The sequence below is a fragment of the Eublepharis macularius genome, chromosome 11 (genome assembly GCF_028583425.1).
Source record: "Eublepharis macularius isolate TG4126 chromosome 11, MPM_Emac_v1.0, whole genome shotgun sequence".
In the NCBI taxonomy this organism is placed as follows: domain Eukaryota; kingdom Metazoa; phylum Chordata; class Lepidosauria; order Squamata; family Eublepharidae; genus Eublepharis; species Eublepharis macularius.
In genome coordinates, this window is record NC_072800.1 from 22,306,566 (window position 1) to 22,331,990 (window position 25,425).

The 25,425-nt window shown below is 43.7% G+C and overlaps 1 protein-coding gene across 1 annotated transcript in view; it reads right to left on the reverse strand.

The window, feature by feature from the left end:
• Positions 1-25,425, reverse strand: part of HECW1 (HECT, C2 and WW domain containing E3 ubiquitin protein ligase 1) — a 186,924-nt gene that overhangs the window by 156,742 nt on the left and 4,757 nt on the right. The window contains exon 2 of the mRNA XM_054991627.1: positions 2,826-3,150. Within this exon, the coding sequence (XP_054847602.1) occupies positions 2,826-3,150 (325 nt within the window). The remainder of the gene's footprint in view (positions 1-2,825; positions 3,151-25,425) is intronic.

Sequence of the window (25,425 nt, forward strand, 5' to 3'; positions counted from 1 at the left end):
CTTTCTGTAATCGCCCTTCCCCATCCTAACTTCACCACTGCCACCACCTTCTGGTACTGCCACAAGCATTGTAAGACTTGGCACAGTTCCCTCCACCTCCCCACATTTTCTTGCGGGCCCTCTTTCATGTTAATAATTCGTCAGTTTTCCTTTTTAAAAGAAATTTTGGAACTGTAGAGTTGTATGTGCATGTAACTTGCTACAACATGCTTTTGCGTTTTCTGTGTGAGTGCAAGTGTACATACGTGCGCATACTTTTTAGTCGCATTTTATGACACAATGCAATCCTCTGTAAAGTGACTCTAGTCTAAGCCTATTGAGTTGAGAAAACTAGAGCTATGTAGAGTTTTGGGAATGACTGTAGGCTATTGTGCGGAGTAAAGCAACAACTTAATTTGCATGCTGGTAGAACTTTATGTATGTATGTATGTATGTATGTATGTAGCTACTGTGTTCACAGTAACCTTGATGGGTTGTGGAGTACGAGGGCTGTTTGTTTTGAAGTGGGGAAGGGGAAGCCTTTAGGAAGTCTTTCTGCTAGCTTCAAGCAATTGTTATATTGCTAGAAAGGCCTCAGTTGAAAAAGTTGCAGGAAGGAGCTGTGATAAGAGCAAGCTTTTGATTGGACTCTTCTTCAGGACTTTGCTATCTTAAAATTGACATTAGAGCAACTTTAGTAACTTCAGTTCCAGGATTTAAGCCGATCTTCAAAATTCTCTACAGCCAATGTAGCAATGGGATAAGCACTTCATGATGCAATTTTCTAATTCCTTTTGCCTGAATAATTCCAGTGCCCAATACAGAGGTCACACCACTGATCTCTTATCCACGCTTAAGAAACGGGAAGCAAGATGCAGGGGCTCACACTCCCTTTTTGGCATGAATTTCTATTGTCCTTTCTTTGTTACTTTTAACTACGGTTTACGTATGTATCAGTGCCAACTGTGGTTAAGTTATTAACAATGCAAAGTTACTCTAGTCTACATCCATTGATTTCAATGGGTGTAGACTGGACTAATTCTGTATAGGATTATACTATAAACGTGGAAACCCTGAAGAGTGCTCGTGCAGGTATAATGTTTTGGTTAAAAATGTGTGGCTAAGGAATGCAGTTGTGCCAGAGTGGAGAGGAGGAAATATATAAGCTTGTAGCCAAACTCCTCCTAATCACTTAACAGTGGATAAGATGCCTGCATTGGGCTAGTTATTTCTACGAGAACACTGAAGAGCCAACTCTTTAATGACTGCAGCTTGACTGGCTCATCTAAAATAAAAGTTACTTGATAATAACCCCCCTTTCAATGGCACTTTCACTGAAAAGAGTTATTTCGTTGGGAGGAGTGTTTCAGTGGTAGAGCATCTGCTTTGCACACATAAGGTCCCAGGTTCAATCCCTGGCATCTCTAGCTAAAAGGATCAGGTAATATATGCTGTGAAAGACTTCGACCTGAATATTTGGAGAGCCATTGCTGGTCTATGCAAACAATACTGTCCTTGGTCGACCAAATGATCTGATTTTGTATAAGGCAGCATCATGCATTCATACTTATAGAAAACAAAGGCATTTATATTTTTAAATGTAAATATTTTAAAGGCATTTTTAAATAACACATCCAGATTTCCTAGCAAGGACAAATCTGACAAAGAGGGCTCTTGTCAGCCAGAGCTTATGCTAGAATAAAATCTAGTTAGTCTTTAACGTGCCGCCAAACTGCTGTTTATACCTGCTATAAAAGATCTCAAGTTCTCACCAACCTTCTGAACAAAACCTGCTCTCTTCTTCTGGCTGGTGAAACAAGAAGTAAACAGCTCGAGTCATTGCACAGTGGTAATCTGTAAACTGGCTCTTACATTTCCATCCTTTTTAATTTATTCCTTTTTGTAGCACTTTTCAGGGTACTTTACAACACAATTCAGGTTGTGTTAACAATCAGGGGTCATTTCGTAGAAAAAGAGCTGGAGGAACTCATTAGCACAACTCATTAGCATAACTTGCCATCACCTGAAGTGTGTTATTAGTATAACTGATTTGCATATGCCACACCCCCTGGCATCACCTGTTCTGGCTGTTTTGGACCCAATCCTGGCCATTCAGGGCTGAAAATGGGCCCCAAATAGTCAAGATCGGGTCGCTGATGAGCGGGAGAGTGATCCACCACCCGTCAGAGGTCCAATCCAGGCTTTTCGGCCCCAATCCAGGCCAAAACGGGCCCAAAATGGCCGAGTCAGGTGGGTGGGGCCACCTGACATGTGACCTCTTTGGGGAACTTCCAGAACTGTGTTCCTGTGTGTTCCCGCTTGAAATGAGCCCTGGTTACAATTCATTCTGACAAGAAGCTTGCACTTACTCCCATTGTACAGATGCCGCCCGATTGAAAACAAAATGCTAAAAGCCAGTAGATCTACGGAAGACTTGGGATTTGGACTCTTATTTTTCAGTAAGAAACCCAACATTAGCCACTGAAATTATGATTATTCGAGAGAAATCTGATGAAAGAGACAACAGATATATATATAATTAACTCTTCTCAATGAGACCTAATTCCAAGTAAACATATTGAGGACTTAGCTGTGAATTAGAGCAAGGCAGTCACTCAGCAAGTCAAACACAGCAAGTCAAACACAGCTAACCAGCCATTAGGGGTTTCATAAGGCTCTATTTAGGTTGCCTGGTTGTAACTGAAAAGGCAGACAGATGGTTGTCAAGCATGGTGTGTATAGGAGTTATATTAAACTTGGACGATACAAGTTGTGGGAACCTACTCAAAATACATTTTCAATTTACAAAATTAATTAAAATATCCAGAAGGGCAGAAATGACTTACCAATAAGATACATGCCAATCCAATCCCCAGCATCCACTTCTTCTTTTATATCCCAATAAATCACTAGGTCTTGAGAATGTCCTATGGAATAATAGGAGCTGCTGACCATGAGTGTAGACCGGCTGTCCGAGGTGACCAAATCTGTATCACTAGTAGAGCGTGGAATTGTGACCGTCTCATGGGGACCATTCCCAATGTCCATATTATGGAACTGGTCTGGGTTGTAGCTGTACCTCAGGGGTTCTTTGCACCGGCGCCGATTCTGTGAATTCCTAGATGGAGACGCCATGGCTGCCAGGCCTAGGAACCTGTTCTGGTACAGATTCTGTAAAAATTAAAGAGGGGGAAATCACTGGAATTCAGAACCTGTTTTTGTTGAAGCCAATATATTTTTTTTAAAAAAATAAAAAAGTGATTTAATACCATCTTCATCATGCATGACAGTAGCATTGTAGGAACCCCCTATTTAGCAAATGTACATTATTTATACCCTCGATGCATACAACAGACAGCTGTTTACAATGAAATATAGATGGGTAAGAATTTTTATTATTAAGACTTATATTGTTTATCTCTGTAAGGGACGATCTGCATTTAAACCAACATGCCTTGCACAGGTGGAATTCATTCTACTAAAAATACAAGATGACTTTTCCTTTTTAACTCTTTTCTTTGGCCCTTAAACAGCCTTCAGCAGCTAAGCTGTGATCTTAGTCTGTGTCCTATTGCAGTCATCTTTCTTTAACTGCCTGGCATGACCACACCATCTGCTTCTGCAAAAAGCTGTAGAGTCACCTTCACAAAAAGTACAAATGTTTGCCAGCTGAGCCTTTTCACTGGACTTGGTACTTCTGCGTTGCAGCTACCGAGGTTGAAACTGCATGCTCATTAATATGCCGTGCCAGACAGGAGCATCACAGACTGTCTCTAAATGATGAGCTACCTGGACATAAATGGCTCTACACCATCTGTTTCAATACAGAGACTGTTTTTGAGAATTTCTCTTCCCGAGACCCCTGGCCATGTGTTCATCAAAGGCCAAGAGATGCAATGTTAGCTGGGAAGTGTAGTTTTAAAAGAGCTGTCAGATATCGCTCCAGAGAGGACGGATTCTCTCACAGCCCTCCACTGCCTCTGGCATGCCAGACTCCCTCCCTTTCTGCAGCCTTTGCCCTGCCACCCTTGCTATTTAAAACTTTGAATTGACTGAGCCTTGGCAGGGCAAAGGCTCTGGAAGGGGAGAGAGTCCCCTCTGGAGCAATCTCTGCCAGCTCTGTCATTTAAAACTACACTTCTTGGCTAGCACTGCGTCTCCTGACATGTGAAGAACATGTGACAGAAGTCTTGAGTGGAGAGACTCTGAATCACTATAGTCACAGATGGGAGGCAGAAACAGCGGCCGTCACAGGAAAACCTTGGACTGAGGCTTTCTTTACACTTGGAGGCCACTTGAAATTAATCGGCATTGTGGCTCCTTGCCATAATGGGGAAAAGCTCTCTGTGCATATCTGCCGTGTTTTCAGTCTCCACCCAGCAGTCAAACATTCCTGTTGGGGATTTGCAGCAATGTGGTCGAAACTATAGGATGGCTGAGTCACATGCTCAGTTGTGACACACAAACAGATTGCGACAGGGTGCTCTCTCAAGGGGTGGTCATTTTGAAAGACACAGGGCTATGACATCCATAATAAATACATTCTTGGAATATATTTTACATTTTAGGTTGTAACTTGACCCCTCTATTTCCCCCCCCCTGCTTGTTTGGGTTGAGTTTGTGTGTCCCCCCCCCCTTTCTTCTTTGATGTTCCCTCTCCCTCCAGATCAGGGCTTTTTTTCTGGGAAAAGAGGTGGTGGAACTCAGGACTGCACAATGATGTCACTTTGGGTCAGCTGGAACAAGGGGGGAGTTTTTTAAAGTTTAAATGACCCTTGGCGAAAATGATCACATTGCCAGTGGCCCCGTCCCCTGATCTTCAGACAGAAGCTGGAGCTGCACGAAGGGCAATCTAAACTCCCCTTTGTCTGGAGATCAGGGGGCGGGGCCACCGGCCATGTGACCATTTTCAAGAGGTGCTGGAACTCCGTTCCACCGTATTCCCGCTGAAAAAAAGCCTTGCTCTTAATAAGAATGCAGTCTACTTGGAGAGCACATGGCATGCACTCGTCTGACTAGCAACCATACCCCTGCCAACACACACACACACACACACCTTCTGCCCTCCCAGAAGTATGGCGGGCTCAGATGAAGTTGGATGAGAGCATTTTTGCCACTGGGTGAGAACAAAGGAAGAGACACAGCATTACGCTCCTTTAATATTCTCTTTCAGCACCAGACCCAGAGTTCAGCTTATGACAGACAGAATTTGCTGTCTTCCTTACTCCAGTGAATTGGGAGTTGGCAGGCAGTCACCTGTGTAGGCTATTTCACAGACGACATGTCACACATTACCTAAACAGATGTGGGAAAGCAAAGGCATATGTTCATGTATGCCATTCTGTGTGAAGATCATTCAAACATCTGCTTTGCCACATGTACATCCACAGGCAAACAAGTGGCCATGATTTCCCAACAAATAGTATATACAGCAAAACAAGACAGATGTATGCTTCTGTCCGCACACACTGCAGTACACATGGACGAATAATTTGTGAAGCAACCATGGTGTTAAATTCACATACACATGCCCGTCACTCAATAACTGCAACCTCAGGGTGCCCTGTGTGTGGCTGCCCCCCATATGCAAGGTTGCCAGCCTCCCAGGACACAAGTACATAGCATCTGAGAGCGGAACTACAAGTGACAAAAGGCAGAGGTTGGACACTTGTCAGCTTCCCTCAAGTTTTGATGGGAAATGTAGGCGTCATTGGCTCTCCGACTGCTGTCCAGTGGACTTTTCAACTGTCATTTGTCCAACATTCCGCCAAGCTGCCTACATTTCCCATCAAAACTTGAGGGAAGCTGGCAAGTGTCCAACCTGAGTCAGGCGTCACTTGTAGTTCCGCTCTGAAAAGGGCTACAATCTTCTGCAAATAGTTCTTGATTTATCAAGTGATGTATGTGCATGTATGAATTAGCCTGGAATGTGCTGCAGGAAGCGACATGAAAAGAGCTCGGGCACAAGTCCCCAAAGAAAAACTCATGGAATCCTTTTTAACTTTGCCCCAAAAATGTTTTTAATAAAACCCTAAAAGCAGTACCGCATAATCAGAAAAAAAGAAACATATGCACATATTTTATTTATACTTCAAAAATTATTAGTGACAACTTATATATCACAGTATTCTTCAGGTATTATATATGGGAACTACTATGAAGACATTAGGTAAAATGCTAAGAGTTGTTAGACTCTTGGACTATACTTGAAAGTTAACCTTATAAATGCTAAGTACTATCTTAGGTTACAAAACTGTATTTAATCCTATCCAGGGCTTTTTTTCAGCAGGAATGCGGTGGAAAGGAGTTCCGGCACCTCTTGAAAATGGTCACATGGCCGGTCCCCCACCCCCGATCTCCAGACAGAGGGGAGTTTAAATTGCCTTCCATGCAGCGGCGTGGAGGGCAATCTAAACTCCCCTCTGTCTGAAGATCAGGGGGCGGGGCCACTGGCCATGTGACTGTTTTTGCAGAGGGCGATTTAAACTTTTAAAAACTCCCCCCTTGTTCCAGCTGACCCAAAGTAACATCATTGTGCAGTCCTGAGTTCCATCACTAAGTTCCACCACCTCTTTTCCCAGGAAAAAAGCCCCAATCCTATCTATAACACAGCATACCTTGACCTGGATAACCCTGGCAAGCCTGATCTCATCAGATCTCAGAAGCTAAGCAAGGTCGGCCTTGGTCAGTAATTGCATGCAAGACCTCCAACGAAGACCAGGGTTGCAGAGGCAGGCAACGGCATACAACCTCTGTTAGTCTCTTGCCTTGAAAACCCCAGCAGGGGTTGCCATAAGTCAACTATGACTTGAGGGCACTTTCCACCACCACCACATTACAGCACAGAGAAAATATATATTTTACAAGGACTAAATAGAAAGGTGACATTATATATATATTTTTTTCTCAAAATGAGTTCCCTATAGATTTCTTCTTTTTAAGATACAGAACCATCTAAAAATCAAAGCCAGCCTACACCTAAATCCATTTGTGGTAATGGTGATGGTGCCCAAAAGGAAACTTTGCATAGATTTCTTAAGTGGAACACAGGGGAACATAGAGTAATATATTTTCAGGTTAGCAGCAAAGATCGATAATATTCTTTCAGCTCCTTATCCATCACAATACATTTTTAGAAAATGATTAGATTCGGCAGGGAGGGAAGAAAGAACCCGCTGAAAAGATCAGTGCCTCGTGCTACAGATTATGTTTTAAATTCTATCCAGTTTAAGCAAAGGCATAGCTTTTATCTACCTACTTTAAGGAACTCAATTAAATGCCATATTTTGAAAAGAAAAAAGGTATTTCTAGCAAATTTGCTATTCCTTGCTATTTACAGACACTAATGGAGTAAAATATTTGGCTTGTTTTTTTAAAAAAATTAGTCTACACAGAAAGCATTAATAACCCCAATCAAATCATTTGAAATTTTCAGCATTGCTTTTTACTGTCCTTTCATAAGAATATTTTTGACCTTAGGTTGCCCCTGTTAACACAGAGGTCTAGTATTAACTCATCTTTCAATTAGCGTAAGTGAATTGGAATCAAGAGAGAGAGAGACGCACAAAGAAAATGAATTACTGACACTTGATACATCTCTGGAGGACACAGTGTATTTGAAACAAATGTTGCTACAAGACAGTACTGGAGGCAACTTGTAAATCAACGAAGTTGGGCATCTATGAAAATCTCTCCAACCCGCCGCCCCCCCCCCTCCAATATGGTGCCACTCAGCCCATGTTCCACAAGCATCGTGCCTCTTTCCTGTATCTGCCCAAACTTCATGCATCACGTTAAGCTTTGTCGAAGTCTCGGCATTCAGTAGCCTCTATGAAATAGTTCACCTAAATTAAGAAATTTTTGAGGCAGATGCTTTCAACTCTCACCTGGGTTTCAAAGTAAAACAACTGAAAGAATTTTGTTTTAGACTGCTGAGGTAAAAAGAAATCTAATCTGAGAGAAAGTTTGAATATAATGAAACCCTGCACTGTACATTCTCTTAATATTATTTATTTACTTACTTCATTTATACCCCACCCTTTTCTCCAGTGGGGACCCAAAGCAGCTTACATTGTTTTTTTTTCTTCCATTTTTCCCTCACAACAACCCTATGGGGGAGGCTAGGCTGAGAGAGTGTGATTGGCCTAAGGACACCCAGCAAACTTCCATGGCAGAACAGGGATTTGTACCTGCGTCTCCCATAGTCCAATACACTAACCACTGCACCAAGCAATACACTAACCACTGCACCAGTGTAACTCTACAGCAAGTTTTAAGATCCAGAGGAGTTAGCCGTGTTAGTCTGTAGTTGCAAGATAGTAAAGAGATGCATCTGACAAATAGAACTGTGGTTCTTGAAAGCTTAAAGTTGGTTAGTCTTAAAGGTGCTACTGGACTCTTTATAAGTTTTAAGAAAACTTGAAAAAATTCCTACAGAAAACAAATAGGGCAAGAGGTGAACAACTTATTTTGACAATGTGCAACAAGTTACATCCAATGGATTAGATAGTTCCACTAGTGCACATTACACATGGAAGTGCACAAACTTCCTGCCTCATATGAAGTCCTGCCAAAGTCTCAGCATTCAGTAGCTTCCATGTGTTTTGAGGTGGTTTTGCGCCCCATCTACATAACCGAGGATCAGGCATGCTGCAGGGTAGTCTATGCAATTGGCAATCCCCGCAGGCTCTCCCATCAAGACCTCCCTATATTTGTGTTTAAGATGCCTTCTTCATTTAGTCCAGGATCTGGTCTGCACATCCTATGCCCCATCAAACTGAATGAAGCCCACCAGCCATGTATTGTGGCTTATTAGGTGCCTGACCCCCCCCTCCTTTTCTGAAATCACAGGCAAACACCAGAGACAGAATAATAGTCGAACCCCTGGTAGGCCAGCCCCCACACTGCTGGTGGAGTTGGGATGTCATATGTAGCGCAGGCTAAGCATTTAGGAAACTACTGAACAGATATACCTAGCAGCCATAAGGCCTGCCTAAGAACACCTTCAAACTCTTCCTGCCTGTGCCACTTCTGGTACACAAGACGCATGTTAACCAGAGCAGTGGTCTTTGAACTGTGTTCTTGGATACTTAATAGGGTTTCTTCATGATGGATGGACAAGTATCACAAAACTATGTATCTTCTCCACCTTTACCAATCTCATCTTGACCATGCTCTGAGTCAAAGCAGGACAACAGGCCCGGCCACTTCCCCAAAATGAAGAGTGTGTGTGCCCCAGAACCTATCCCAGAATCCACAGCAACACAATGGGGTACTGTGGTAGATATGCATGGGGGGGGGGGGTTGGAAGTTGAGCCCACGTAAAAAGTGTCCCTTGGTAATAGAAAGTTTTAAACTACCAAAACAGGGAATACTGAAGATAAAAGTACAATCCCATAGATACACAGTTTTTCATGTGCCATCAGTGACAATCTTCCTTCTTTTCATAAATTGTGGGGAAACAAGCTTACTGTGGGCAGCATTAGAACAGCAACATCATAATTGTAATTCCTCTGATACTTCAAAGTTCCCTGCAATACTCTCTGCAAACTCTTCGTGACAACTTCCTTGATCAAAACCAAAGCTCAAGTGATGGGTGTTGTACCTTCCTATCTGCAAGCCCTGCAGTGAGAATAGAGATGTTAAAAGCATGCGAGACGTGCGTAGGCACCATGTATTATTTATAATGCTCCAAATCTAAAGGGAGAAAGTTGGCCCAGATATCAAAAGCTACGTTCATAATTTAAATCAAAACCCTGCAGACGAAGAGCGTATCCCGACAAACCTAGGAATTGCGTGGGTGTACATGAGAGCAAGAACTGACCTATTTGGCTCACAGTCTTCTGTGTAGTATCGCTACAACCCACACTTGCCCCTCTTTCACTCCCTCACATTTATGCCAAGTGCGGAAAAAAAAGAAAGAGAAAAACACAGATTCAGCTACAGTTGTGTCTCATTATCCCATTCAGGTGCTCAGGAATATCTCACAGCTAAAGATGTGTTTACAGATGTCTACGCATAATATTTGTTAGAAAGGTGGCATGATATAGCCCTGTCTTGTTAGATCTCAGAAGCTAAGTAGGGTTGGCCATGATCAGTACTTAGATGGGAGACAACCAAGGAATAACAACAACAACAACAGGTGGCTCTAAAGAGGAAGGCAAAGGCAAACCACTTCCGCTCATCTCTTGCCTTAAAACTACTTGCAGAGATTGCCATAAGTCAGTTGTGACTTATTGGCATGCACATACATATGTGTAAAGTTCAAAGCAGGAAAATAAAACATTTTCATTAATAAAAGAGTCACTACAGAACATGAAAGGTAAGTGGGGGAGGGCTGAGCAAGCGAGAGAGACGCTATTCTATTAGCAAAGACAGTAAACATTTCTAATTCAGGATTCCTAAAACTTAGTTCTCTTATTTTATTAGCAAGCTTAATCAGAGGAAACAAGAAACAAGAGGAAGGCAGAGACTGTTAGCAGTCAGACTTGCCCTCACAATATTAAGAAGGCTTATGAATATGACAATATCATAAGCCCCTCTCTAGCAAGGCAGAAAATAGATGTCAGATCCCAACTGGGAAAATTACTAGCATGTGAGATGCCAAGTGAGACCAGATTTCAGCCTCCACACTCCGGAGATGTGCAAAGATCCTAAGACAACAGGGTCTTCCCCGAGTCCCTGAATTAATCACATTAACACACCCTATTGATCTTTCCTTATCCACTCTCCCATTTCAGGCAATTCGGGGCTCTGATTGCCTTACACACTCATCCATCATGGGTCGTCAATAATCAATGATAACTTTAGTTTTGCCCAGGAAGACTTTATCAAACCTTTCCAGTTCTTTGTCTCAACACAGAGACGACCATTAAATTATTGATTTGGGAGCAGGAGAGGTAATCTTGCCCCAGGGTACGTTCCACGGTATAATTGGATTGTCCCTCCGCCATAGTTGTGTGCATGCCCTCGGATCCAGCATCCACCCTCAGACCTCCATCTGAGCACTTCCTGCATTGACGTGCTGGTCGCTCAACGCTCTCTCTCATAGACGCCCTCTTCAGGACAGGTAACTATGACCTAATCCCTCAACTCTATCCAATTTTCCTCACTGCTTTCTAGATAGCTCAGCGTCTTTGTGTGTTTTGTGTGCAAATTATCTTTATTATTTTAAATAAAAACTCTTTTGATTGAGTGTCTGTTTTGTTATTGAAACAGTTCTCTAGAAGAGACAATCCTTATATATATAGATGGTGATCTTGCCAAGTTACCCGCCTCTTGCTGTCTCTCCTTGTAAGCTAATTCCCCCAATTCACAAGGAGGACCCCCCCCCATTTGAGTAACAATACTAGAGGCTACTTCATTGGCATCTCTTTGGCCATATCCATTTTCAAAAGAATGCCCCACATCTATGTTCAAAATGAGAAATAAATGAACTGAATAACAAAGGGCTTCTATGAGCCCAGCGAGGTGGTACAGCACTGATTCTATGTGATTCAGTATTCTACTTATGCTTCCTTCCAATCAGTGTTCACTTAGGGATGCAGAGAAGGCAATGTGGCTCAGTGGTAGAGCATCTGCTTGGTATGCAGGATGTAGGAGATGTGAAAGACCTGAGAACATAAGGACTTACTGCCAATCTGAGTAGATACTAGCCTTCCGGACCAATGCCCTGGTCCAGTTTAAGGCAGTTACATGAATTTAAGGAATCCTGAGACATCTTTGCAATAGACATGTTTTTTTTTTAATTCAATCACTCACTTCCAAAGCTGTAAAGCTACCCCAGGGAGGATGTCTGTTGTGCCTCAGCATGCATCTCCACACCCTCCAATAATGCAGAGATATGAAGTTGAATCTTACCACTTTTTCAACCTGGTCTTGCCCCACTGCAGCCTCCATCTGACATGACCGGAGGGGGGGGGGGAATTCCTGTGATCACTGACATAGCCTTCTGTTGGTCAAAAGGAGGGGAGGCCCCTCTTCCCTTTTTCATTAGCAGAAAAGCTGGTAGCATTCAACCTGTTAAGTTATATCTTATGCTTTCCCACTCTAAACCTAAATGTTCTGGGGTATAAAAGTGACATGCATTTCCAGTTTTAATTGAGAGAAGTAAGCCATAGCTAAACAGAAGTAGGGCAAACAGCGCAATCTTAAGCAGCATTAAGTTCACTGAATTCAATGGGCTTAGAAAGTATAACTGCGCTTAGGATTGCGCTGTAAGTGTTCCAGAGGAGTTAGCTGTCTTTGTAATTGCAAAATCGAAAAGAGTCCAGTAGCACCTTTAAGACAAACCAACTTTATTGTAGCATAAGCTTTTGAGAACCACAGCTGCATCTGACAAAGAGAGCTGTGGTTCTCGAAAGCTTATGCTACAATAAAGTTGGTTAGTCTTAAAGGTGCTACTGGACTCTTTACTACACTGTAAATGTGTTTACTTCCCAACAGATAGGTCTGTGACTCTTTAATGAGGAAAGAAAAGAAAGATATTTATTTTTCTATGACAAATCAAACTCCTGTCAGGAAAAAAAATAACTTTTTATTATTGAGCTCCAGACAGATCTACGGTCACCAGCTCCCAGTGGGGGCAGGAAATCCTCTTCTCCAAGCTTCTGTCCCCTGCCACCTCACAACTGTTTGAGGAGGGGGGGGTGCAGGACAGGGCCAGAGCTAGCATTACTGGCACCCAGGGCAACCCAAGTCCAGGCCCATGTGCACGTGCACAGCGTGCGCGCACTCCCCGCACTGCGTAATGATGTCACTCCGTAATGATATGATCACGCAGGGCGGAGCGCACCGCCCGCATGGCAAGCCGGCTGCCCCGGTGTGCCTGCACCATTTGCCTGCCCCGCTGAGGGGGCAGATGGCTTGCTGTGCGCCCCCTGTCCTGCGGGGCAGGCGAATGGCACGGACGGCCTCCCAGCCACCCGCGCTGCCGCCGCCAGCTCCATGGCACAGTTGGGCAGCCGGCTTGCTGTGCGTGCGGCACACTGACGGGGCGGCAGGCTTGCCACCTGCCCCCTGCCCTCGGGGCAGGCGAATGATGCGGGCGGGCTCCCAGCCCTCTGCTCAGCCGCCCGTGCGCTCCTGGTGCCCCCTCTTTGAGGGCGCCAGGGGTAGACTACTACCCCCCCCCCCCCGTCGATCCAGCCCTGGTGCAGGAATGGACCTAGGAACTTTGCAGCATGCTCCTGTGTGCTCACTCACACCAGGAACTATGTCATTCCCAGTACGACATGAAAGTGATGGGCTGATTTCATATAACTCTGTCCCCAATCTAGTGTTTGGGGCCAATTTTTACCAAATGAGCCCTGCGTGTGATGCAGAAGTGCTCCGGAGCACAACAGGAGTCCTCCTGTCAGGCCTTCCTAACAGCCCTCTGATCCCCTGGTTTCACGCCTGGGGGAACTTGGCAACCCTAGACAGACCCCTCTGCCCCACCTCTGATTGTTCCATATTTATATAATCCTTTAAAAGTGCTACTCACCATGCTAGAAAGACCAGTACATTCAAGAAGCTGTTTGGGGATCACAGAACAAAACAACATCCGATGCCAGTACTCCAAGCTAAGCAGAAAAATTTATCCTTTTGTAATGCATTTTATTAATGACCCGCTCATTAATTCTTCAGGTACTTCCTACATCTACATTAATCATGTTACATTCGTTTGATAACTAACAGCATCAGGTCACTTAACGCTAATTCTTTTAATTAATGTCAAATCAGTGCCCTGGTTTAAAGTACAGATTCTGCAATTTATTGCTAAACCTTGCTGAATTCACCAAGGGCTGCTTTGGCCTTTACAGATGAACTGCTTTTTGTTGTTATTGGGAAATGCAGGATACTTTCATTAAGGGCTTTTTTTCAGCTGGAACGCGGTGGAACGGAGTTCCGGAACCTCTTGAAAATGGTCACATGACTGGTGGCCCCACCCCCTGATCTCTAGACAGAAGGGAGTTTAGATCGCCCTCCGCAGCCCCCTTGTTCCAGCTGACCCAAAGTGACATCATTGGCCCTGGGAGCATGTGTGCACTTTGTGCGCGCACATGTGGTACTAGGGGCACCACCTCCCGCCAAGAGTTGCCCCCTGTGCTGGCAACCCACTGAGTTCCACCACCTCTTTTCCCAGAAAAATAGCCCTGCTTTCATTAATAGACAACTGACACTGAGCCATTCCTGTGAATGAAGCAATGGACTCCTTGGATCTTGGGCTGATAGGAGATGGTTTCCCTTTATGGAGACAAACGGGCAAGATGAAGACATCTATTTGCCCAGCTTCCAAGAAGCTGTTTTGGATATCATGAGCTAAGGCAGTAAAAGTTGGGTACATGCACCTTGGTATGATTGGAGAAAGGTGCAGGCGTAACACATGTCGGAACTCCAACCCAAATCCAGAATAGATCAGGGAGAAAACTACCCATCTGGGAGGGAAAGAATTAAAGGTTTAGCACACTCTGTGAAAGGTGTGCAAGGACCAGTGGACAGGGAGTAACAGAGTGACGTTTGCCTTTACCATACTCTTAAGTTGCAGCCTGACTTGTGCCTGTTCGTTGGAATGGAACGCCCAAGAAAAACCAGCAACTTGTATAACCTAGTTAACTTTTAGGTTTGTTTCTTTTGATTAGTTTCTGTAACATTCCTGCCAGTGTTGTGGGCTTCCTAAGCTTCTCTGCTAGAAATTAGAACTTTTAATGAATAAAGACTTTATTTAGACTATGGCCAAAATTCTTACCCAAAGCCCCTGATGCACAGATGGAAACTCCTGTTGGGACTAGCGTTAGTTCACAGGCAGGGAAAGTGGGATGCGTGTGGCCAGTAACACACTCACACACTCAAACTGCTGATGGTGAGGGAAGGGCAGAGTTTGAGTGGGGGCAACCTACCTTGTACGACAGGAGGAAACGGGGCAACCCCCCTTTCACACACGCAGATCCCCCACCGCCTGTTTTCAGGCTCAAAATTACACTCAGGAGACCAAGACACAGCCAAATTCATAACCTGGTTCAGCTTTAAATTGTACTGGTTGGCTCTGGACAAGTTAAAGCCCCTTAGCTGAAACAATTCTGTAAGGTTTTCGGTAGATGGAATGAAATAACATTATATTGTCATTCAAGACCATACAAATAGGCAGAGGGAAATAAAAATCTATACTGAATCAGGTCTTGTCTGATGTTACACAGTACACAGGAGGCCAGCTTTATTTCTGGGGGTATCAACTGGTATTTCTTGACCATGACAAGGATGCTTGCCTGGTATTGTTCCCAACAAGTTATGAGGTTAGAGTTTGGCTACCCATTAGATCCAATGAATGGGAGCTCTCCCAACATGCTTCTCCACTTGAGAGGAACATAGTTGGACTATTGCTGGTTTCTGTATTTCCAGTTTCTGGACAAACAGTGGACACCATCAAAACGCCTCTTCCTATAGAATGCACCATAACCTCACTCTAGCAATTAAGTTAGGCTTTGTGAACGCATGCATTCCATAGAGGATGCATGTACGAGATCAGGTTGTAACATCATGGCCTGAAACAACTGCTTTCCACCCTCGACCTTTACAAATTTTGAAGCAACTAGCCTGAAGGAGAGTCCTGGGGATCTCAAAAGATTACACAATGTTTTGTGTCGATCAGGTTGGTCCTAATCAAAGGTATCCCAGGTTTTGTTCTTGAGTTTGGCTTTTGTTTGTCCTCACCATCAACAAGCAGAGAAAGCTGGAGTGGAGATAAAGTGAGCTTGCAGCAAAATAGGAGCTGCCGGGCTGCCTTTCTCTATCTATCTATTCCCTCTTACTGGCTAGTCCCTCCCACCCCTCTCTCTCCACCCTCCCAATTCCTAGAGATAGGAGACAGGCAAGGGGTGATAAAGAAGAGCCTGAGAAAGGCAGTGGACAGCTCCTCCTCTGTAATTCTTATCCTCTCCAGCTTTCTCCGCCTGCTAACAGGAGTCCCTTCAGCAGTCCCCATAGCCAGAAGCTCTTAAAATGCAACCCTGAAGTAGTTTACACACTTCAAAAGCTCACAGAAATCTATTCAGAGTTGCCAGGGTGCCAGCTGAAGCAACTCCATGCCCCTGCCCTCAATCCGGCAGCAGATGGAGCAAAAGTGGGGGGAAACAGGGTACGATGCAATGACATCACCTCCGGGTTTATTCTTTTAACTGGTCAATCTTTATGGAGGTACGGTCTGAGATTCTTTAATCTTCTTTGTGATGGGAGAGGTGATGGACACCAGCCAAACTGAAGCAAAAAAAAAACCCCTTCCCCCTTCGCAGTTTCTGCTGCTTTGTTATCAATCTAGTTTTATGACATTTAGTATTTGACATAAGAGGCAACAAAATTCATTTTTTGAAAAATAGCAAGTATGACATTTCTGTTGATCCAAAAAAAAAAAACCCCAAACCCAGTATGACACATAATGAAGTATTTGCTACCACTGTCTGCCAATAAAAGGAGAAGGAATTTTGGCTAAACTTTTTTTAAGATACTCCCTTACGTAGAGAGTTAAAATATACTGAGAGAAGCCCATAACAGTCACAGGGTACAAAAACTGTTCTGTGATGCCTATCAGATTCTCTAAATGAGACCAAGCCTGATTTAAAAGGACTTTGTTAGAGATAGGGGGGATATAGACTGTCGCCAGGATAAAGGCACAGGCCTTGAGCTCCAGATACACAGCTAGAGTTGAAGAAGAGGATTCAAGGAGTTCTACTCTATCATATTTCAAAGCATTTGAGATCATACAGGAGTGGCCAGCTCTGGGGCACCCTCCTTTTTCTCCCTCTTATTGCTTTCTCCGTAAAGGTTATGTATCCTGAGTGGGACACATCCTCCAGAGCCCAAGTCTCTTGAAGTAGTATTATTGAAAAGTTGTTGAGGAACTCAACTACATCTGGGGACCCTATCCTAGATATCCATCCTGCCACGTTCCTATGAAAACCTCAAATCAGATCCTAATACATTGAACAGATCATGCTATAACAGATTTCTTTATTAGATCAGTGTCCTGTCCTTCATCCAAGAAGTTCATGAGAAGATATTTAGGGTCCTCATTGGGAAGAAAGTGAGATATAAATGAAGGAGGAGGGGAAGCATGAAGACAGCAGCCATGGGGGTTATCCCATTTGATTCTCATAACAATCTGGGGCAAGCAAAAGGGCACCTGCAGAGCTTCCTTGATGGAGGATTTGCACACAGATCTGCCTCATTCAAATCCAATTCCTTCATCATTTTAAGTATTTAAATGGTTTCACACTTGCAAGCTAGTCATGGGACAGTATGCAAACCCCTCTGTACGCGTATCTCAGTAACCCTTACACCACTGCTTCTGAGTGCAATATTACCATCCCAAAAGAGGCCAAAAAAAGGGGGTGGAGGGACTTCTTTTAAAAATATCTTGCAAATTCATGGCAGAGAAAAATCTGAATGGGAGAAGTCTTGAGTTGCACGGCGCAGTCTTTTATCCACTAAGACCACACCTGCAGAATAAACCATTTGAGCTTTTCTTAGAAGGCTTTATGTTTTCAAACGGACTTAGGGATTCAAAGGGAACAAGAGGATATGGGTATGACAAGCGAAGGAGTTGCAGGGGAATCATTACGAGCTTTAAGGGGGATCAATATTCTTGAAAGCAGGGACCAGCTGATAGTTCACGCTTTACATGTCCGGCAAGGTAATGCAGAAATGTTTCCAAATCTTTTTTTTAAATTGGATTTTATTAAATTTACAACTAAAACAACAACAAAACAGTAAAATACTTTCCAAATCTTATTTGAAGAGTAACTGTTCGGCATCCCAGTCTATGGATCTGCTTTCAGACTAATGCGTACCCCAATTAAAAAGAACTTGGGGTAAAATCAGACAGCCGCTAGGGCTCAGAAAGGGGCGTGCTTTCCCCCTCCATTTTAAATCATCTGTTTTAATTTCATTAGTTACTGCCTTCCTTGCTTTTTGTTTACATTCATTCATTCAAAAGAAGCTCCATTGCAAGGCAGTAAATGAAATTTGTTTATTCTTTGTTTTTCCCATTCTTTTTTATTAGTAAAAACAATTAAGATTTTCTTTATTTGTTTGGAAACAATCACATATCTCTAGTGTGGTTGCGTAGGATACTTTTCGCACTTGGATTTTAAAGTGTGTCCGTACCTGTTCCGCATCCCATGTTTGCAGGGGTTTCACACTTGCAAGCTAGTCATGGGACGTGGTGTCACTCTTTTTCCCAATTACCCCAATTTTTCTCTCTGCTGACATACCACAAGGTTAATTTTTAATCAGCTGCCCAGTTGGGGCTGACTCAATTAATGCCAGTATGAACATTTTGCAGCAGTTCCCCCCCTCTCCTTTTCCCTGGGAGCTGATTGGTTTGTGTGAAATTAACCACACTCACCAAAGTCAGCTCTCTGAACTCCTTTTCTGCCATTTTTTTGGCCGCTCCACAGCCCTCCTGGCAAGCAGAGTGGGCTCGCAGCAGCTCAGCTGGGGCAGCTGTTCTCCTCTGCAGCCCTCCTGTCAACCACCCACCCCACTTTTCCCAGTGGTAAGGCAGGACTTCAATTTGCACGGCACTTTTTTTTTTAACTTTGAGCATGTGTAGTAACGTTTTTACGTTACTACATCTTCTGACCGACTAGGGCCCCCAGGCCCCACCCTTAATCACCCACTCCCACCCCACTCTTCCCAGGGGTAAGACACCGTGTGGGGGAGCAGACTCATATCCACCCCGGCTCAGCTGAGACATGCCAAGCTGCAGCTTGGCTGGGGTATCCAATCTCCTGCTCTGTAGCCTGGCTGTGGAGCAGCAAAGCGGGCAGCCCAGCCAAGCCGTGATTCGGGGTATTTCATCTGAGCAGGGGGTGGGCCACCAAGCCCTACCTTGGGGGAGGGAAGTTCTGCCTTAACCCTAGGAAGAGTGGGGTGGAGGTGGGTGGTTGAAGGGGGGACATGGGGGGTCTTGTTGGTCAGAAGATTTAGTATCATAGAAATGTTATTACACATGCTCAAAGTTTTTTTTTAAGTTGCTGTGCAAATTGAAGTCCTGCCTTACCCCTGGGAAGAGTGGGGTGGGGGTGGGTGGTTGAAGGGGGACATGGGGGGGCTTGTTGGTCAGAAGATGTAGTATCGTAGAAATGTTACTACACATGCTCAAAGTTTTTTTTTAAAAAAAAACAATGGTGACGTGCACTGCAATGCCCCCAAAGCCCGAAACTGAACAGAGGCTTCGAGGCAGGTCTGAAAGGAATCACAAGAGGCCAAATCGAAACTGCTGGGAACAGTGTGAAAGGAGCAGGTGCCAAGCCGAAGCCACTGCGATCACCCCAACTGCTCAGAAATAACGCTTTAAACTGTAAGTGCAAAAGGGGCTTAGGAGGCCTAGGTACAGAAGCAAATGTAGGGAGATAATGATTGAGTACTTCCATGACAGTGAAAAAAGCAATTAAATGAAAAGACAATAGGCAAACTGAAGTTATGATGTCCAAAGTTAAAGAGAAACTTCAGTGACTTAATGGATTCAAATCCAAGGTTGGCAGATAATCTCTATCAGTACTACAAATTACATTGCACAATTTTGCCATCAAGACGTTAAAATAGTTAAAATGTTACTTAAAAGAAAGAAGACAAATGATTCTAATAAAAGGTCCATTTTAAAGAGGCAGAAGCATCTATTGGAGTTTCTCTGGAATCTTTTTTTATTCAATATTTTCCAGTAGTGCTTTGGAGAGTATGCTGAGGAAATCTGCCAATGCCATCAAGTTCAGAGGCATTTCCAACAGAAGATAAACCCAAGATTAACTGAACGGCTTCATAAATTTAGGACAACAGATTGTGGAACAGATTAAAGATTCCTGGCTCATAAATTCCTAGCTTTCCCTGGTTGTGCAGAAAACCTTTGGGTGGTCACAACATGTCTTACAGAATATTTCCTTTTTAATGATATTCACTGAGGCTAACTCCTGCCTTCCCTTCCCCCAAGACTTTCCTCCAGCCAAGCAGATTTCTGAGCCAAAACTGAGGTACACCTTTCACAACTTTTTCTACACTAAAGGAAAGCGCCATTCTTCAGCAACTGGAGGGGTCTACAAACCGTGGAGGGGAAGTGTATATGTGGCCTAGTTTTCCAGGAAATGACTGGTACCAGTTGGCAACTGGACAGGTTTTCAGAGTTACACTGCTGTCCTGTGCACAGTTACTCTCACTTTAATCCTAAATTTAAGGGTTTAGACTGGAATAGCTCTTCACAGCATTACATGGTTAATTGCTGAATTTAGGGTAGAACTCCACAATATGACAACAGACCTGTCTTCAAAAGAGGACCAAAACAACAGAGATAGAGTTGGAGGGTCAGTGCACAGCCAGCGGACAGGTTCCCAACCTTGCTGGTGGCTATTTCCCTTCACAGGGTCAGGCAGCAGGCAATGTGAAAGATCTCTACCTGGGACCACAGGAGGAGCTATGGATCGGGGTAGAGCATCTCCTTGGCATGCAGATGGTCTCAGGTTTGATCCCCACCATCTCCAGTAAAAAAAAAGAAGAAGAAGAAGCAGGTTGTAGAAGTTGTGAGACACTGAAGAACTGCTGCCAGTGTGAGTAGTATAGACAGTGATGGACCAGTGGTCTGGTACAGTATAAGCTTCTTGGGACCCTGAGGAACTGATCCCAGGAAGAATAGACACCGCTGAGTTGATAGATCACTGGCCTGACTCCACATAAAGCAGCTTTGTGTGAAAACATGCTGCTTTCCTGCTATTCGTTTGGAGGAGACCAGGGCATGAAATTGCAGGTCTGTCCCTGTCTCATGGAGTTCTGTCCTCAATTCTCCTTCTGTATCCTCTAAAGCTGGCAGGTCCGGGTAAGGTAGCCCAAGCATGCCTCAGATTGCTAAGAGCTAAACCACACGAGACAAATTACACAAGGATGCTCGAATGAAGGGAGAGGCAATGTTAGCTGGGAAGCGTAGTTTGAATTTCACCTCTCTACAGAGCTGGCTAGATCTCTCCTCAGAGGGTTTGTTAATTTCACCACTGTAAGGAGCAGGCAAAGATCACTCTTCAGAGGGTTTGTTAATTTCCTCTTTGCCTCCTGGAAGGCTCTTTCAATTATTAACAAACCCTCTGAGGAACAATCTGTAGAGATGTAAAATTAACAAACCCTCTGAGGAGCGATCTAGCCAGCTCCGTAGAGAGAGGTGAAATTCAAACTACACTTCCTGGCTAACATTGCGTCTCCCTTCACTTGAGCGCCCTCGTGTAATTCGTCTCGTGTGGTTTAGCTCTGAGTCCCATGGACTCTGCTTATTCATAAAAAGCGACCTGAAGAAAGAACTGCTTATTTACAAAATATAGGCATTCTCAGAAAGAGGATTACTTTACTAGATAGGTACTTAGGCTAATACAATTTTTACCCATAGTCTCCTGTGATTGAACCTTCCCCGGAGAAAGAGGACAGGGAAGAATACAAAAAAGGAGGGAGAAAGTAAATTTTAATCCATTGTTTCCTCAACGCATCAGTGGCTCATGAGCAGCAGAAGCAAATATCAAATTTAGTCCCCCTCCCTAAGAAGTAGAGAGGCTGTGTAGTATAACAACCTCACAAAATGTTTCTTGATTTTGTACTGCTAACCCTACTGCTTTCCGAGCTGCCGTGGATTATCTTGATGGGTGGCAACCAAATTTACATCCGAGGGGTTCAGTGCTAAAGAATGTCCTCTTTTGACAGCCTTGCTTGGTTGTGATAAAGGAGACATTTCCCTTTATGCTCGATAAATAGCAAGGCTTTTCCTTTTTGTGCTGGCAGGTGATGATTTATGATGTCCTTAGCCATTCATTTCTTCACGTTATAAGCTTTGGGAGTTTCTAAATTGGGTGTTAAGGAGCTGCACTTTCACTTTTAACCGATTTACTAAATATTGTTTATCGTTTATCGTCTTGCCTGCAAGATACGGATGGGGCCATGCATCAAAATCCAGGCACCCAGAGCAAGACCAGCTAAGGTGATGGCTCTGACCTTGAACTAGACAGACTGTAATTACATCTTTGGGTCTCTAATCTGCCAGCATTTCATCTTTGTAAGTGGGGAACAGAACAAAACTTGGAACATGTGTGTACTATAAGTGCAAGCTGATTTGAAACCGCTTTTTAAAAACTATTGTTCTAGCTTCCCCCAAAGACTCATTAGATTGGCTGTTTTGTGAAAATGCTAAGAATCTGTACACCATACACATTTAAGTAGGTTTGAATCCAGTTTCAGTACCACAGCTATACCTGCCTTCTGCCTGTGAAGATGCAGGGAATGCATTTTTACCTGACTCTAATCCCCTCGTGGAAGTATAATTCCCAGAGCTGCTTGTCTCTGAGAGCTAAACTGGCTTGAAACTGGTTTGAATTATGAAGTAAACTTAAATCAGATTCAAGGGAGGAACCGGATGGCCAATGCTGTTTCTGCTTTGCAGGAGGTATCTGGAAAGTAAGATAAGTGAGCAAAAGAAGTCTCCTTGAAAGGCCTATTTGCAAAAGTGGAGTATTTTATTTTTTGTAAAATGTTTGAAAAGGAAGTCTGGACTTCAGAAGCAGATGGGGGACCCTTGTGAACTGAATGCTGAGGAGAGAAAGACAAAGGTAAGTGAACATTAATGAGAAAATGGGAAGGGATATAGGATTGCAACTTCAGTCAACACTGGGTTCTGAAGATGAGAGATTCAGGATTCAGCCTCTATGGGACAAGCTACAAGTGACGAATGACACTTGAACAGTAAGTGAACAGACTCACGTGTATTCCTCCCTGTTCACTTGCGCTCCACTTGCTCTATAATAGTAGGGTTGCAAGATCGAGTGGAGGGCAAGTGGAGCGCAAGTTAACAGGGAGGAATACACGTGAGTCTGTTCACTTGCCATTCAAGTGTCATTCCTCACTTGTAGCTTGGCCCTCTGTCAGCTCTGGGCAAAGCCGAGGATGGACAGATGAACAAGGAAAAACTCTTAACTGAAATAGGCCAGAGCAGGTCATGTGGTTCTCCCTGTATCCCTATCAACGATCTGTGGATGGGTTTCCTGGTTGGTCCGAACTATAATGGCACTGGGGTGTTAAGCCTCCGGGGTCAAACTGTCATGACTTCCTCCCAACTTAGTATCACCTGGGTCTGACAGTGCGCACACACACATCCTTTAGCAATTAAATGAGAGGCCAGGACAGAGGAACAGCATGAGGTGCTAGGGAGGTGTTTGCCAGTCAACAGAACTCAGCGGAGAACAGTTCCATTTCCTAGCAGAGGACTCGGTGAAAAATGAAAGCAGTGTATCTTGCCTGCTGTTTAGGTTGTAGGTGTTATGTACTGCTTGAGTAGGAACGAAGGCTCCTGAGGCCTACAAGACTATTGGTCTTTTGGTGCCGGTAACGGCCAATCATAACTGTTGCCTTATAGTCCAATCACTGTGCTGCAAGTAACTGCTTTGTATATCGTTCATGCAAATGAAGGATTCTAGCTGCTCACCTTGTATTGGTTGTTGTGAAAAGTGGGTGTGGTTTCTGTAAGTATAAATTAGTTACTGTTGAGCCTGTCTGCAGTCTTATCTGCTTCCAGCTTCCAATAATGATGTTTACTATAATGAAGAGCTGTTAATCACAATATATAATAGCAGGGTTGCCAGGTCCCTATACCATCCTGGTGCGAGTGGGGAAGCTGGCACATCTGGAGCTTTAATCTTCCAGGAAATGACATCATCAAGTCGGCAGCAGGCTTGCTTTGCACGGGGTCAGTTCAGCCCACTTGGCCTCTGTGAAGCACAGGAGCATGCCTGCCACCAAACATGATAATGTCACATGAGGAAATGACATTGTCGTGCCTGCCAGGAGCATGCTCGCTGAGCGCTTGCCCAGGAATTTCCTTGCCTTCTGGGCCCATACTCTGTGCCCCCCCCCACCAGTTAAGCGGTGGGTGTCAGGGGGCAGAGGCCGGGAGCGAGGGATCCCCTGCCCCCACCGGGGAACTGGCAGCCGTAATAGTTTGGGAAATTCCTGCAGATTTGGGATGAAGCTTATGGAGGGATCTCAGTATAGTATAATTATATAGAGTACAAGCTCCAAAGCAGCCATTTTCTCGAGGTGAACTGATCTCTGTAGTCTGGAGAACTATTTTAATTCCAGGAGATCTCCAGGCCCCACCTGGGAGTTGGTAACCATGCTACCGGCAGCTTCTTCAGCAGGTAACACCAACACTGGGCTAAGCTTGCTGCAATGCTGAGATCTTAGGCAAGAAACAAATTATTCCTTTCCTCCACGCAGAACCCAGTGAGGTGCCTTCACTTAGATTTTCCCTCTCACCAAGCCCAGATACATGTCCAGCTATTTTGGAAGGCAATCTGAATATTTAAGAAATATTTATCAAAATAAATTTTGTGATACGGAGTTAATGTTTCAAATAACAGAGTAGCTATACAGCCCAATTCTAATGATGTTACTCAGAAATAAACGTAACTGAAGTCAGTGTGGTCTATTCTGCTAATCCACGTATTATTATTAGGATGAATGTATACAGTTCTCTGGGAACCGCAGGAATTATAATATTTAAAACACTGACATTAAAATAGTTAAAATCATAAAAAGAGCAGGACAGACTATGTATGGCTATTCTTTTTATTATGGAATTTAAACAAATAGAAACAGAGTTTGGCTATTTGCTGGAGATAGTTGGATTTTCATCAATTAGGAGTATTATTAGGATGTAATCTTGAAATAAAAAAATATTAAAATATATTCCTGTAGCTTTAAAAATCCAAGAAAACATTTTAATTGGGTATATTTTAAGATGGTTTTTGCTTCTTTAAGCTCCTAGAAGTTTGTTTTGTGGTTCCTTTGGGCCTTTTAAAAACTAAATTAAAATTTGTGTTTCAAATATTAAATATCACATTATTTGGTGATATTTTAAATCTCTTGGGATTTAGCCCTCTTAACTTTTCAGAAGCTCGGGTGTTATCTGTCTAAAAGCCACTATGCTCTGTACATGTTCCTAAACAGGAACTAACCATACTTGCTATGGCTTCTGAGCTAATGCAATAGCACTCCTGAGTTGCATTGGACTAACTGTACAAGACATTTCAGTGGGATTAAGGTATGGAAGGAGTGCCATTCTTTGTGCCCTGATACATGTGACCTGATACATGTCAGTATGATGGTGTATTAATTGTGTTTAATTGTGTGTTTGTGTGTGTTTTTTTATTGAATTGTTTTTTATACTGTTTAAAATATTGTTTTAAATGCAAACTATTCTAAACTTTTGTTTTAATTTTTTCAGTGTTTTAATGTTTGCCATCTTGGGAACCTTATATGGGTAGAAAGTAGGGTTGCTGGTTCCCTGGTAGGGGTGAGCATCCCCTGCTCCCAGCCTCTGCCCCCCCCCCACCATTTATCTGGGTGGCGGGGGCCCAAATTGGTCTGGTGCAAAGCCAAGACGCACTCCCGGAG